Here is a 16,290-nt window from a genome sequence, read left to right as displayed (position 1 = left end):
TTTCGCGATTTGAAAACACGTCGGCAAGTACTGGCAATCCTGATTGATGCTGGACCGGACCAAAGCATCCCCTCGGTGCTGAACACTTTGCTCCCGGACGAGTTCAGCAAACAATAGGGGAAGAGATGCTACTCTTACCCACCGGTTCTTTCGGCACCTATTCTCTGGGTGGAGAAATCTCCCCTGAGATTCTTTCCCTGATGCAATGTGTGTTTTCCCTGGCGCAACACCACCAAGGCTTGTAATAGCTGCCTCTCACTCGGCATGTAAACCACATAAGCACACAATGCAGCGTCATCCAACTGCTTGACGGCCCTCGGTGAACAGCTCCGTCGACGACGGACTGACTCGACGACCAGACACTGCCTTTATGGGCCTCTTTGGACCTTAGCCCTTTAAGTGGGGGGGGTTCATAGCTGCTCCTTTTAGAGAATACATATTCTGCCACCCCTTTTTCCATTGTCCATTCCATAATGCAAACCTCGAAATCCCATGATACAAAAGAGAGAAAGCGGGGGCAGTAGCTTCAAAGTCCTCACACCCAGACATTGAAACGCCCTACCTACTAATAAGAATGAAACATCCTATGCCCAATTAAAATAAATCACTGAAAACTTGGCTATTCAACCAATACTAATGCTAACTATGACCCTCACACACCCTGACTAGACCCCATTTGTTTTTTACTGTTTCTTTTAAAATATTAAGATTGCTTTACTCGTTGTCTGTAACTACGCCTTGATACCTCCAGGTCTGGGTGTATAACAAATGTAATAAATAAAATAATAAAATAGTCGCCAAATTGCCCTTTCCATTTATTATGGAAAATACACCCTTTTAAATGTTGCCCTACCTGCCATAGGAAGCTCCCATGGAAGGACATGCACCGAGTGTTCAATTACTGTGTCCCTAGGGACCACTCAGAAAAGCTTTGCAAGTCTTGCAAACTTTTCCGCCTGAAAACTTGGACCACCAGACCAGGCGATGGGCCTGCCATGCAGGCTGAAGCCTCCATCGACGTGACTGGGGAATCCAGCGAGAGGGCAGTATCGGTGTCCCTAGTGATGCCGAAGGCGACCAAGGTTTGTCGGAACCCCCCTGTGTGTGCCACCGACTCCACTAAGAAAGCCTGCAGCTCTATGACTGAGACGACACCAGCAGGCCATAGCACTCATGCCAAGCACATAGCCGACCTTCGATGAAATCGTTGACGGTAGACGCCTGTGCGATGTCTGTGGAAAAAGCCTCTAGATCTTCCCTGTCCTCTGGGCAATCGCTTATTCCTTCGCCTCATGACAGGCCTCCAAAACTGGCCTCAAAAGTCGGTTCGGACACTGCATAAAAAAAGCCCACCTTGCGCATGCCGGAAAACAGGCGGCGAAAGGCGCATAGTCGTCTCCCATACACCGGGTGTAAATGCAGAAACTTATTAAACATGTCCCTGCTACCCTTTTGAAGACAAGATCACTGAAAAAGGTAAATCCTCGACGCCTTTGTCTCAAGACCTTGGGCTTGCAGGAAACACTCTCCGCTGCAGATACACTCACAGGGGCGATGCAACACAAAGGGCAGACACCCTCCCATACTACCTCTACCCCTACAGGTTCCCACCCTCCTATGAGTGGACCCCTAAACAATTCACCAAGATTATGAAAAGGATGTCATGCTTTGTTGATAGGCATCCACAAGAACTTGCGTCCCTTAGAGAGGCCTCCCAGTCGAGGGCTTCAAAACATCAACCCCCCACAACCAAAACACATCTTGACCCACAGCCAAGCACTCCTGCCCTAGCACCCCCAACCTCCCATTTATCAAGACCCCTCTCAAGACATGTATGCTATCGATCCCTCAGGGTCTCAATACCTTGGCTCCCAGGGAGACCAGTACAGTCGAGACCATAATACTGTGACGACATCTGTCATCCAGTCGCCTCATCACCAAGATCAGCCTGTAGTATATTCACCTTTAGATAATCGGCCTCAATACAACGAACTGCTGCTGCAGGCTGCCCAACATTTCAGCATTGACACCCAAGAGGCACAAGGAGACAGACTTTATGGAGGACATTCTTGGTGACAAGTCTAACCTCACAAGGGCAATTAACCCTAGAATTGAAAAACTATTGAGGCCAGCGCCCAGACACCCTGTACATTGGGGGTCAGCTGAAACCTGACTCACTTGTCACCACTACTAGGAAGAGAGCTGGCACTTCTCTGGCATCGGCTGAAGCCTCGCCAGATGAAATAAAAAGATCTACACTTTGGAAGGAAGGTTGCATCTTCAGCGGCATATCAGTCTAGTATTGTAAATAATTCTACTCTCCTAGCTCTAGTTATGGCTGTCCTAAGTGGGATGAGTTGGAGCACCAGGTTGCAGCGGTTCCAGTGGTTCCAGAACCCCTAAAATCACAACTACTAACCACCATCTCAGAAAGCAAGACATTATCTAATTGCACCCTTAAAAAAATAAAAAACTTGATGCAGCAGACAATGCGGGCCGCATCATTGCAGAGGGCACACTTAGCAAGCACCATGCCGCCTGGCTTAGACAGTCTGGATTTAAATTGGAGACACTGGCCACCCTCCTTAACATGCTGGTGGAACCTAATGTCCTCTTCGGCAAGGCTGTAGAATATGCCCTCAAAAGTGCGAAGGAAGAGTTTGATACTCTTAGTCCCTCAGACAGCTAACCAACAAACCCTACGTACAACTGGGTTCCTCAAGCTCTAGGTTTCGGGGACGGGGCACGCAACGCTCTTCCGGATACAGTTGGTTCGGACAGTCGTCAACATGGGCCCCTCTCAAGGACGATCTTCCTCTTCTAATTTTCAAAGAGGACATAAAAGATCCAGAGGCAGTACCTCACCTGGGAGAGGCTCCACCCCTACCAAGCAATGACTCGCTGCTACAGGTCCCTTCCCAGGCCACTCCAGTAAGTCACATCTCCCAAGTATGGGAGGGGATAACGTCAGACAATTGAGTGTTGTCCACCGTAGCCGGCGGGTATTGCATCAAACTTATGTACAAACCACCCACCATGACACAGAAAGCTGACGCCAGAAGAGAGGTGCATATTAGTGGAGGAAGTAAAGCCCCTACAGGAAAAAGAAGCAATAGCGATCGTCCCAGTAAAACAGGTAAACAAGGGTATTTATTCAAAGTACTAACTTTTTCAAGACCTGTCCATGCGCCCAGTACTAGATCTGCGCCCTGCGACCAAATGTCAAACCTCAAAGGTTTTGCATGACCACATTACAAGAGGTGATCCTCCCCTAAAACTGATGGATTACATTGCAACATTAGATATGAAAGATGCCTACTTTCATATTCCAATGTTCACAGCACACAGAAAATACCTGTGATTCAAAATAGAAGTTCAGTAATAGCTGAAAAACAGCAAAACATAGAAAACTACCAGGTCCTCTCTGCATCTAAGCAGAAACCAGCATCAGAAATATGATTAAGGTGAGTAATGTATCCCATATATACTGGTGAAAGGGTTTTATTTAATCTATCGCCATGGTATATATTTTAAAACAAAAAAAACTGGTGGCAGAACTGTATACCCAGTGCAGACATTGCCAAAACACCAAACTAGCTGATTCACAAGTGGGTAAAGAGCACCCAAACCAGCAGATTCTGAGGTGGGTTGAACAGTGCTACAGAACTTTCTTCAGTGCCATCAACCTGCTCACCTCTGCAAATGTCAATATAAACCGATTCACAAGTCCCAGAAGACCCTACGTGGCTAGTAGTCTTTCAGGTACTTGTATCTGTTTAGAATCACATGCATCCGTCCAAACACCCCATAGTTGAGAATTCAGCCCTAACACAAGACCTTGCACTTCTCCATTCATGATCTGCTCATTCCAACACATGTATGGATAACAGAGGGCATTGCAGGTGTGGAATATTTGTCTAATCTACTTGTCCACGTGGTAAGATGCTAGACAAATGCATATGTCCTGTGAAAACATCTGCTTGTCACTCTGTGGCCTAAATTTAGTAAATCTGGCACGCAGACACAACGTGCTATTTTATATTTGATGATTGACATACACCAGACAGACTATACCAGATAAATGTATGTTAAAAAATGAATTCAACACAGTATGGTCCGCTTTCAATTTGTCCGTAGGTGTGACTTTATACGTAAAAATAAAAAAAATTGCATACCATAGGCATAATATGTATATTCAGTGCTTAATCTCTGCAGAGTAAAATAGAAAAAAATATATATATTTTTACCCAAACTATCAGAGCTATTGTTTCCAGATTACTTTCTAATAAATCCATGGACATTTTTTTTCAATTTTATTTAGTGTCTGTATTGAGAGGATATTGGGCAGTTTCGTTCTCTCTTCACCTTGGTGCGTATGAGACGTTTGAGTAAGACGCAAATTGAGCTTTATGGTCAAATTGTCTGGTTTGATGTGTAGTGCTAAAACTGAGGTCAGCTTGCAGCTGAAGAGTAGAGGATTGGGTCTGCATTCCCCAAAAAGGATGCATTACATTATTAGCACCATTGTCGCAACGTTTTAGCATGACCACTACACCAGAAGATGTGCAGTTAATTCAACAGAGGTTGCACATGAATTCTCTAAGCAAATGGCTGCACGTTTATATGCACACAAATGTAATTGTTGCTCCTGAATAAGCTGTGTACATACTAACCCCCAGTACCAAAGCTATGTTCATCTCCCCCCCACCCCCATTGGCTCAGTGAATTAAATCCACTTCTCATAGTATTAAAAAATGCCCCCATTGAAAGGTCTTTAGTGACACAACTTTACCCTTGTACTTAGTCCAAAAAAGGCCTTTTCATTCTGTGGTCGGCCATGCCCAAAATCAGATTTCAGTTGAATGAATTTTAATGGGCAACTGCAGTTGGATTTCGACGTTAAAGGAGGTGGATGGCAATTTTGAAAGATGGAGACCATTGACAATACTTCCCATTCTGGTAATCACATTTTATTCCACCACAATTCAAACACAAAGATGCTGGAGGCATTCAGCAGAGTCGCTAACGTGTAGTAACTATGATGGTTCCTTGGTATACATTAGTTAAAAGCGAGTAGTTTGAAAACCTATACAGATGTTACCCAATCGCCACTTGCACAGGGGACAATTTGTATGGAATCATCTTGTCCGTGGCAACAAAACTGTTCCTGGCAATAAGACGTCCACACCCCTTTGTAGGCACAGAGTGGCATTTTGGTTGCATGCACATATCAGATGGAATAGTGTGAAAGGAACACCCCTGTTAATGCCTACTTTGACTTTTGAAGTAAACAATTTGTAATACTCTGAACCCACCAATAGATGGCAGAATATTTATAGCATGTGATTCTAAACGGAAGCAAGCACTGGAAAGACTATTGTTTAAGTAATGGTTGTCATATCTATAGCCTATTTTGGTTTGGAAGTTTAGAATGCCACAAGTTCAGTCCTGGGAGACTGGCTACAAATGTGTTTTTTTTTTTATTTTTATTTTAGCGGTTTGTATTGTTGGGACTGTTATTCTGGTCCCAGCACTCAAAAAGATTATGTATGAGAATTTCTAGTGCATATAAAGGACTGCGTAGTCTCATACTAGAACAAATTTAGGACTGGCGGAATCCATTTTGCCATTTTAGCACCTCTTGAGTATATCAGAGGTGCTAGAAGCGGTTTTACAACTGGAGTGGCACCAGTCAATTTGGTTGCCAGGTACAAGGATGACTCCAGCCACACAAGTGTTGCATCAAGTGAGCACCTCTATAACAGGATGTCTTTTTCTTTCTGCCCATTGGCACAGGCACCCAGCAGTCCGTTGCGCCCCCCCCCCACACCCCTTTTGCTTGTTTTTTTTTTTTTATTCTGGAAATCTTCACATGCAAAGCAGATTTCCCCCAGGTACATTGATAATATTGCTTTTCCATGAGTTGTAAATTTTTTTGTGCCTTTTTTATTAAGCAATTATTCGTTCCTCATTAAACACTTTAGCCAAATGTTTGTAGAAAATAAATTGATACAATACTACTAAGCATGTTCCCAGACTTATCAAATTACAGATTGCGGGAACTGAATGAAGTTTATAATCCATTTTGTTTTATGGTTTTATGGTTATATTATTTATGTCAACCTAATTTGTAATGTTTCTTTTGCAGAGATACAGGACCAAGCCGTTTTGCTGCAGCTTGTGCAACTTTTCATCCAAACTGCCTTCTTCATTGAAGAACCACTTGCATCGTAATCATGAAGAAGAAATAGACCAGGAACTTGTAGTTCCTTGCCCAAGTTGTGCATTTTCATCGCAGTCCAAAACCGTTGTGAAACACATGCGGATGTTCCATACCTCTGTTCGGAAAGTCAACAATTTTGGAGTGAATAATGTTTCAAGTGGATCAGCCCAGAGCTATTCCAAGAAGGACGTCCAATTTTCCTGTCAAAAATGTTCTTTTACAGACACTTTATATTACAGCATAAAGAAACATGTGTTGGTGACCCATTTTGAGAATATTGTAGCAGCCTATTTTGGGGAAATAGCAGGACCAAACTTCAGTGAGCTGCATCAATATGCAGGACTTACCAGCGAGGAGAAGAGCAGACTTCCAAACAAATACTACTGTAAAAAATGCCACACACCTGCTACGTGTCCAGAAGCTCTGATTTATCACATTCTCACCTCTGAAAAACATCGGGATCTGGAATTTGAGCTTCGAACTCTCATTTCTGAATTCTCCAAAGCACCCATTAGAAAAATGGGATCTTCAAAGCAGATGAGTTTAGCTCCCAAGACTTACGCTGGTAAACACTCTACATCTCCAGCCCCTGTTAGTGGATCTGTCCCAATGTCAAATCCTGCATGTGTCCAACTAGTTTCTTTTCCACAGCACAATAGAAATCAACTTATGGTGGGACAGTCTTCTGCTCTGCAGAGCCCTGCTGGACCAATGCCAGTTGTCTCAAATGCTCCTGTGGGTATGATGCACACATCGCCTGCTTCTGTCATGACCCAATCATGCCTTAGTTATTTACCCAATTCTATTCCAGTGAGTCAGAATATGTCACTTCAGTCCTCTCTTTCCCAGCCTATTTTTGTTTCCCAAGGATTTCATATCAACCAGTCAATTGGACCTGGTGTTCATCCTGGAAATCATGGAATAAATTCAGGAGTCCTTCCACCAAATCCGTTTGTTAGGCCTGGGATGTATCCACCATATCAACCTGTTAGGGGTGGTGTTCTTCCTCCTAATCAATCTCTGCATGCTGGGGGGCATCCTATGAATCAATCCCCATCTGGTGGCTTTTCACTTAACCATTCAGGCCCACCCAGACTATTCAACGTTAATCAGTCTGTTGGGCCTGGATTTTTCCCTCCCAATCAAAATGTCAGACCACCTGCTATTCCTGGAGCACAGTCTATTGCTCCTGGAGTCTTTTCCTCAAATCAATATGTTGGCCCAGGGGTACCGCAGAATAATTTTATGTCTACTGGAGGACCTTTAATGCGACAGTTAATTCCTACTGGTCAGCAAGTTAATGGAATACCTACATTCACGATTGGACCAGTTCCTGTTACATTGCCTGCATCCACAGGTGGTGGGTCTGCTTCGAACCCGCAAGTGCCCATGCAACTCAATCAATCAAACTCTGTGTCACAGGTCTCTCTGTCACCATCTAGTGCACCCTCTCCCCCTGTTACCTCCCCCAAACATTTATTAGGCCAGGCACCTCATCTTCCACCGGTCTTAAGTGCAGAAGAAAAAAATACTAAACAGTGGAAGACCTGCCCAGTATGTAGTGAGCTTTTTCCTTCCAATGTCTACCAAGTACACATGCAGGTGGCTCACAAGCTACAAGGCGGTGAACAGAGCAAAGAAAAAGGCACCATTGACCAAGAGAAACTTGCTGCTCAAGCGCCATATTTGAGATGGGTTAAAGAAAAGGTAGTCCGATGCCTATCTTGTAAGTGTTTCATATCGGAAGAAGGAATTATAAAGCACTTACTGATGCATGGATTAGTTTGCCTCTTCTGCACGTGGACATTTCATGATCTGAAAAGCTTTGTGGAACATAATGCAATTGTGCATAGTAATAGTAATAAAATAATACCTGTTCATTACCTCCAGAGAGGACTTCAACTTGCCTTCGATGCTAACAGGGAGCTCTTATTTCCTCACTTTGACTTTAACACAAAGATGCCAAAAGAAGAAATCGGAGTAAGGGAGGTACTTTTGGCAGTGTTACCTGGTACAACTGTAAAGGACTATATGCCCATTTACATTAAAGTTCAACCCCTAGGTGTTGATGTGGGAGGTACATGTGTTAAACAAGCAATAAAATGCCCGTTCTGTCTATGTGCTTTTGCTGGCTCAGAAGTATATGAAACACACTTAAAAGATCGGCACCACATTATGCCAACTGTGCATACCATTTTAAGGACTCCTGCTTTCAAGTGCATCCACTGCTGTGGCGTTTATACAGGAAACATGACACTTGCAGCCATTTCTGTTCATTTGCTACGATGCAGAAGTGCCCCCAAAGATAGCAGCTCTGCTGTAGAACTCGTGCCAGAGAGTAATGGGGAAATAATTCAGCCATTGAATGGAGAGAAACACAATTTCTTGTCGAAGAGGAATTCATTGGATTCTTCATTGCCACCAGCACAGGACGAAAAGGATGACTTGCAAGATGAGGACACAGTGCAGATGATTTGTAAAAGAAAAAAGATTGAATGTGCAATGCAGGCAATGCGATTTCCAGCAGTTGGTGACCATGATATTCACGAACTTGCCTTGGATCCTACGGAATATGAATGTGGTTCGAAGGGTGATGTTAAGAGATTTCTTTCACAGTATTTTCACAAAAGGCCATACCCTACAAAGAAGGAGTTGGAAATACTCTCTTCGCTGTTTGCTCTATGGAAGATTGATGTGGCTGATTTTTTTGTGGACAAACAGGAGGCATGTCTGGAGGCGATTGAAAGTCAACAATCTTCTGTGGTTATGGGATTCAATATGTGTGAACTAAAAAACATGAAGCACAGATTGAACATAGGAATGGAATAAACTTATATTAAAATGGCAAACTTCAAGTGCATCCTAAATCTAGTATTCAGCGTAGCAATTTATAACACTTGACCACTTTTACAAAAACTGAACTATCAAAACGGAAGGATTAACTGTGGATTTCCATAGACTGCATATCCTTGTTTGGTTTTGTCGACAATGATGCAACATGGCCACTCTTGGATCTTTTGGAGAAATTGTTGAGTTCATTTGTATTTGATAAAACTTTTTAAAAATATATACATTTTTGGTATTTGTATAGTTTTTTTTTTTTTAAAGTCCCTATCTTTTTGACAGGGAGATTATGTTTCATAGAAAAGGTCTTCATACTTTTCTGATGTTCTACCAGTCAGTTACGTGACAAGTTTTTTTTCTTTTGAAAGCTACTGTTATCGGGAAGGGACAAACCTAGTTTATACTTTATTTTTGGGGTTGAGGTAAATGTTTGGTTCATATTCTATGATTTAAAGGTCCTCCTGAAATTGATAATCATTTACTTGTAATTTCACATTTTCTTTGATATCTTGCTGTTATGCACATATATATGGTTGCTGGCATTTCTTTTCTTGAGTTTAATAATGATTGGTCTGTCCTGTGTTGCACACATTGCACTTACTGTCCTACTTGATGCTACATTATCAGTTTCAAAGAAGAGGAACTCTGGTTCAGTAAGATGCACACAGTCAAATCACCGTTTTTGTTTACTTGGGTGTTTCCGCAGTATTTTGCATTTCTCCTCACGTCATCAAGTTGCAGAATCTAGTGCCTATGTTCGTGGGATTTTGGTTTTCTCATTGGCATTGTGATGTTTTGTATATTAGAATTTTGTTGCCTGCTATTATTTTAACATGTTCAAATAATGAACATTGACAAATAGTCTGCATCAACTGCTTAGTCTTGCTTCTTTCCTCTATCTGATGGCTGAGGATCAACCAAAATGAACATTGGAAACAAAGGAGGGATGGTAAGGCATACAAAGTTCTACTGTTGGTTGTACAGTAGAGGATGTACGTTTTGTATTTCACATTATTCTATTTTCCAGTGACAGTCCATGAAAAGTTTAATGAAACAAGCAGTTTTTTAAAGTATTCATACTGCAGATGTGCTATTTAATATGGAATACAGGGATGCAAAGTAACCAGATATGCCCAGCTTGACCGGTCAACAAAGCCATTTAAAATAAGTGGTCTTAAAAAAAAAAAAATTCTTTGGGTGACCTGCTCATCCCAGAGCAGGATTTTTTATTTCTTAGTTTTCCACACTGTAATCCTTGTTTCTTTAGTTGATGCCCTGGAACTTCAGTGGAAGACTTAAGGTCCATCTATACTGAAAGTCTGAAGTAATATCACAGAGTGAAAATATCTTTTGAAAGTTTACTAACTTTCTATACTTCTTGATTTTATAGCAAGGCGCCAACATCTGAATTCGGATTTCTTGTGCTTTTACTTTTTTTTTTTTTCGCCCTTTCTCCATCCAAGTAAATTAATACTGTTGGCACATACGCTAACAGCCATTGGTACAGACTACTGTTTTCTCTGATCCATAATTTATTAATGGCGTGGCTTGGGCTATCGGGAAAGGTCGAATTAGTTGTAGTTAATGTTCGTGTTTGTGCGTGTAAAGTCAAAAGGACTTTCTAAACATTTTCTTTATTGTATAATGTCTACTAGAAGGAATGTGTTAATCATTTTATCTATTCAGATTCTTCCATTTTCCAATAAACATTTTAATGATTGGTTTGTGCTGCCGTTACTTAATATTTTAAACTGGTCATTAAAATTAAAACTTTTAAACTGGTCATTAAAATTAAAACTTGTAACAGCAAGCGATAGCCCAAAATATCTCATATGCGTGAAATAGAAATCTACCATAGGACACTTACTGATTTAGATTTGTCTAGGCATTTTTATTCAATGGTTTAATGTTCTCAGAAGTTTACTTTTTTAATGGCGATCTTTTACTGGTCGGTTCTGCCTGTGTAGAAGTAAGGTTGCCTTATTGTGTACCCTTATGACAAAAATGTTGGTATTGCTGCATGAGGCTGTTTAAAAAAAAAAAAAGAAAAAAACAGACACACAGGGATCAGACGCCTGTGGTACTGATGAGTGCAGGTCAGAAGCACCAGACCTATGTGACTGTAGAGATTCGGTGCTCAGTGAGGGAAAGATGGATTGCATTATCCAGAGGGGACGCCCCAGGATTGAGAAATCTGTGGTGTGGGCGTTGATAGCAGCCATACATAGTTGGCAGTCCTTAATAAGCTAGACCTTGTGGGCCGTCTGAGGTGGAATGATTGTAGTGTAACATCTGAGATTTTAGCAGTGAGGGTGTTGGTGAGGGAAGAAACAGTAGTTGGAAAGAAAGGGAGTAAGGTGCCAAACGTTCCTAGGCACAGTGTTAGTCCTTGGTTTGTCTGGTTTTGAAGGTTATAAGCTGTTGGGCAAAGGTAAGCGAGTCGGCATCTCTAGTTTCGATGTTTAGCAGTCTAATCTCCTTGCACTGCTTTCCATTGGCAGTTACAGCAACCATCCATCCATTGAGAGAAGAGGAAGGGTTGTGAACTTCTAGTTGATTAGGTACACTGGATTGTGGTTACCCAGGCAGGAAGTACCACAGGCCAGACTCCCTTGTAGAGTTTCTTTTGATTTGTCCGTTTTAGTGCTCGTCAAGCTCAAGGATCAAGTAGTCTGCTATCCTTGCCACGTTCCATTCTAAACCAATTTGGTTAATTGAAAACGCACATCTTCAGCTGATTTCTGAAACTCTGGGGTCTTCTTCCATGCAAAGTTGCTAAGATAGAATGTTCCAGAGGTAGTTTGAGAATCCTCACTGTCTTTTCCTACTGACGCTAGTAGCTGATACTAGAGCTCTGTTGCTGAACTTTGTTTTACTTGCAAAGGAAACTGAGCTCTTTTCTTGGACAATTCAGGGGGTTTTGAAGCATACTTTTTTTTTGTTTTTTTTTGTTGGGAGCCATTGGGGGAGAGTGCAGTGCTGTGGTGATGTTTTTGAATCGTTTCATTCCAATGAGTAGTCTGGCTGCTGCATTATGAACTGTTCTTTCCATGAGCTGTTCTGCGAGACTGAAATGGGTCTGTTTGTGCAGGTCAGCCTTGTTATAACTAGTGATGATATGGTTGTTGCCCTCTGGCTAAAGGACAGATGAGGCAGGAAGTGTCGTAGAGAGTGAAGATGGGAATAACACTTTTAACAATGGCTCTCACTTGTTCAAGCAGGATACTGCTTTCCGTTGTTTGTGTTCTTCACCTAGGAGGATTGCACTGGCCATGTGTCCATCCAGTCAGGCCAAAGGATTGAGTTTTATTTTGCCATCCATGCGTCCAACTGTGCCAGGCATGTTTTTATGGCTGGTGGTTGTTGAGATATTCTTGATTTTGTAGATTGTCTTCTGCATAGTAGTAGCAGTTGAGATCAGCCAGAATGGTGAGGTCCAGGTGGGAGGTCATGTAAATATTGAACAGAAGAGGCACAAAGAGCTGGATCCTCTGCGTACTCCAAAAGCCAGGTCAGGCGGCATGACTGGGCTTTGTAGTGAGCCATGGTGGTGGTTTTGGTTCTCCCGAATAGGAAAGGGATAAGCCAGTGTAGTGCAGCCACTTTTATTCCAATGCCTTCTCGTCGCTTTAGAAGAATGTTGTGACTGATGGTGTCAGTCTGCTGAGCTGTTGAGTAGTAGGAGTATGCTCTCAGGGTTGTCGGCATTTATTCTTTGGTGTCCGATCAAGTTAAGGGTCTAAAAATAGGTAGTTTGTCTCAACAAAACCTCAGATTTGGCAATATTTGAATTTTTCAAGTACTTTTCAGATTAAAGGAATGTTTTCTGAATGGGGTGGTAGCCTGTAGGCCTTTAGGTCAGATGTGGGCTTTTTGAGAAGTGTCATGAGAAAAGCGGACTTAAAAGCCACCAGGACACTTGCAGTAGTGATTGAGACCTTGAAGGATAGGAAAACCCGGAGTCTGTTCTAGCTGTTTCATGATGGATGGGCCGTGGATGGTGGGGAGGGCAAGTGTTTTCGTGATTCCACTTGGTTGCATGAGTAGAGTAGGTCCTGTAGAGAGAAGCAGCATTTCAAGTTTAGAGAAGGGGTGGTTGGTTCAGACTATTGATTCATTGGTTGTGTTGGAGGCCCTGTGCAGTTGCTCTTGGATTGTGAGGATCTTTTTGCAGAAGTGTGCAGAAATATGGCTGCAGTTCTTGAGTAGCAAGCTAGTTTTAAAAACAAATTGACATTTCTCACAATTATAACAATCCAACAGAACTCCCCCCCCCCCAAAAAAACCTCTCCCCACTCCACCATCCCCCTCCAAGTGCTGAGATTCTTTTTCCCGAACTGGGAGGTTATAGATTTCTCAAATTGGATAAGCAGATGGGAAGCTGCAGCAGTGTGTGAACAATGTGTTTTGAGGCGAGGTGGCGGCAGAGTCTTATCGTTGCATCCGGACCTTCTACAGCCTGCCTTCACTATCCTTTGTTTTGAGGAGGACCATCAATAAAAACACTGCGCCTGCGCGGAGCGGTGTGCAAACTGTGGGTTTTGTGTTTAGGGATTGGAATACGGAGCCAAAGAAGAGAGAACTCCACAATACATCTTATTATGGTGAGACTTTACTATGCTGAAAGTTCTTAAGTCTATTTACGCGTGACTGCGGCTAGACCTATGCAGCAACCGACCACCTGCATGTGCTTTTTGGACTTGCTCTTGTGCTTGGTAATGTCAGCACTGGAACCTTTCCCTTTGGTCTTGCATATTAGCCTTTTGATGGGCGGTGTGGGAGTGTGAGCGCCAGAGTTTAGCTTATAGCCCTTCAATCCTCCTTACACTGTTTGCCATAAACTCACACGGTTTGGGAGGTTGAGTGTTCGACTTAAGCTTATAGCCCTTCCACCTTTTGCATGCAGTTTGTTAAAACACAGGCAGGCTGGGAGTGAGCATGCTGGAGTTAAGCTCAAAGCCCTTCCGCCTCTTTTATCTTGAGTGACCCCAAAGTAACTTTTGAATGGATTTTCATGTCCTCCCTCCTTCAGATCTAACACTCCTATCTTCACCACGTCTGCTAAAGGTGGGAGTGACTAATACTATGTGTGAATTATGAAGAGGGAAACATTGATGCACCGCAATGACAGAATCCAATATATTTTGGCTGCCTTAAATCTGCCTCACCCCCATTCTTCAGAGGGAGGCAATAACCAATGATTCTGGGTTAACTCTGGCTTTGGGATGACTGCATGGGTTAATGTTCCGGAAGCTGCAGCCTACTTCACTAAACGGCAAACCGCCACCTTGACAACACAATCTGATAACCTCCTTTTTTCCCCTCATTAGGAAAAGTCAAGTTTGGGCACAACTCGACACCACTGGCATTATCTTCACTACCTTCATTGGTCGCTCAGGGAATTTCACAAATCTCAATGGGTAAAGTGCCTGACACTTGTGACAATGTGGATTTTGTGGAGGTTAGCTTTGTTGACACTCCTACAGACTCAATTCCACCCCGGGTATGGATTCCTTTATTGATTCTCCACCTGCGTCTGTTCAACCAAGACGACTCTCCAACTCCAGGAATGGATTTCAGATGGGATACTCCATCTAATCAAACTTTACAACTTTACTTGAGATAAATCAAGTTCTTTGCATATTTGTTCTTTTATGAAGGCCTAAAAATAGAAGGTAAAGCCAACAATGTGGCCTTGGAATCGCTATTGTTCAAATTTGATTATATAGAATTGCATATTGCGTCCAAGAGTTTCTCTTCCAACAGACATCTTGTCCATTGACAGCAGAGGTTGAGCAAGTGCCTAATGAGGGTAATTTAAGGTGGGGTGATGTGGTTAAGGGTGATAGCGTCTCAAATGAATGTTTGAATTTGAGGGAATGGTTCTGTCCCGTTCAACCCCATAAAAAAATACATGCCACTCTGTGTAAAGATCCTTGTTGTGAGGCAATATCTAATGCATCTATAGACTTCATGCCTGACAAAGAGGTAATATGGATAACACCTACTCATCCTCCAATTATCATTAATATTCACTTGAAAAATATTTTATTGGGTTTTTAACAACATCAACAAAACAGTTAGCATCATTTATGATAGCTTGTGTGTCTCTCCCCTCGCTTTCCTCCATCCTCACCCTCCCAAGACCAGTTTGTCCTTCAGTTCAGCCTTTACGGGTTGCTTGCTTCATCTGTGGAAGCATCTTCCTCTTTTGGGTTAAATGACACTGTGAGCGCCACCCATTGATGTAGGTCTTCACTGGTATCTAGTTTCTGTTCTCATAGCGCATTCTCCCACGCCCCAGTTCCGCCGTCGCCCACTTCTGAAGGTCTTCCCACCACAGTACTGCACTTGGGTTTTTGGAGCTTTTCCAACCCATAGCAATGCGTCTCTTCGCTAGAATGTACAAGTCCTTGAGCTTGTTCAGGGGTTTGTTTTTCTTGCTTTTTTTTTTATATCTGCCCAGGATGCATGCCTTTGGTGTCTGTACATCTAAATCAATGTCTGCCTCTGCCTCCTTTGCAGCGATTTGTGACCAAAAGGCTTGTATTGTCCGGCATCCCCAAAACATGTCATTCACACGTGGGGTTCATTGCATTCTGGACATTCTTTAACTCCCACACCCTTGAACTTGGAGATCACTTCTGGTGTAAGCTACGCTCTATTAATGATGTAGAACTGTATAAATTGCAATCAAGCGTTTCTGGATATCTTTTTGTGATGGTGGGTTATGGATTCCCATTCCTTATCCTCGAATTCCAGGCCCAGCTCATGTTCCCATTTCGCTTTACATTGAAGGTCTTGTTTAGTTATGCTGTCTAGTAATGTTTCGTAGAGCCTCAAAGTTTTATGTCCTCCCTCGGCTGCGTTCAGCATGTTCTCTATGGTCTCGTGCCCTGTTTCTAGGTTCTCGACCTCTGGCTATCGGTCCGTAAACCTTCTTACCACCGCTCAGTGGAGCAGTAACTGCCCAGTTGGCAGTCCCGAGGTCTCGTGTAGCTCTGCGAATGTTAAGATCCCTTGGTCATACACCAGGTCCCCCAGTGTGGCAACTCCACAGGGATCCCATTTGTTTCTTACCTCTTTTTGTCCCCCCGGGTCTATTCGTCATAATGGCGGCAATAGGGATCTGAGGGGAACATGGGTCGATTATCTTCAATGTCTTGCAGGCTCGTTTCCAGATCTGGATCCCCAGTTTCACCAAGTGTGGGCTGTGTTGTTTT

At 42.8% G+C, this 16,290-nt stretch overlaps 1 protein-coding gene across 3 annotated transcripts in view; it reads left to right on the top strand.

The window, feature by feature from the left end:
• Positions 1–10,787, top strand: part of ADNP2 (ADNP homeobox 2) — a 148,401-nt gene extending 137,614 nt beyond the window's left edge. For all 3 annotated transcript variants that reach the window (XM_069620575.1, XM_069620573.1, XM_069620574.1), the window contains one exon: positions 6,149–10,787. In XM_069620575.1, coding sequence (XP_069476676.1) covers positions 6,149–9,052 — 2,904 coding nt within the window. In that variant the 3' untranslated portion in view covers positions 9,053–10,787. The remainder of the gene's footprint in view (positions 1–6,148) is intronic.
• The last annotated feature ends 5,503 nt before the right edge of the window (positions 10,788–16,290 follow it).

This window comes from Ambystoma mexicanum, chromosome 5q, assembly GCF_040938575.1.
Source record: "Ambystoma mexicanum isolate Mex_15411 chromosome 5q, UKY_AmexF1_1, whole genome shotgun sequence".
NCBI lineage: Eukaryota > Metazoa > Chordata > Amphibia > Caudata > Ambystomatidae > Ambystoma > Ambystoma mexicanum.
The sequence above is the reverse complement of the archived record's forward strand: the minus strand, read 5'-3'. Positions and strand labels throughout refer to the sequence as shown.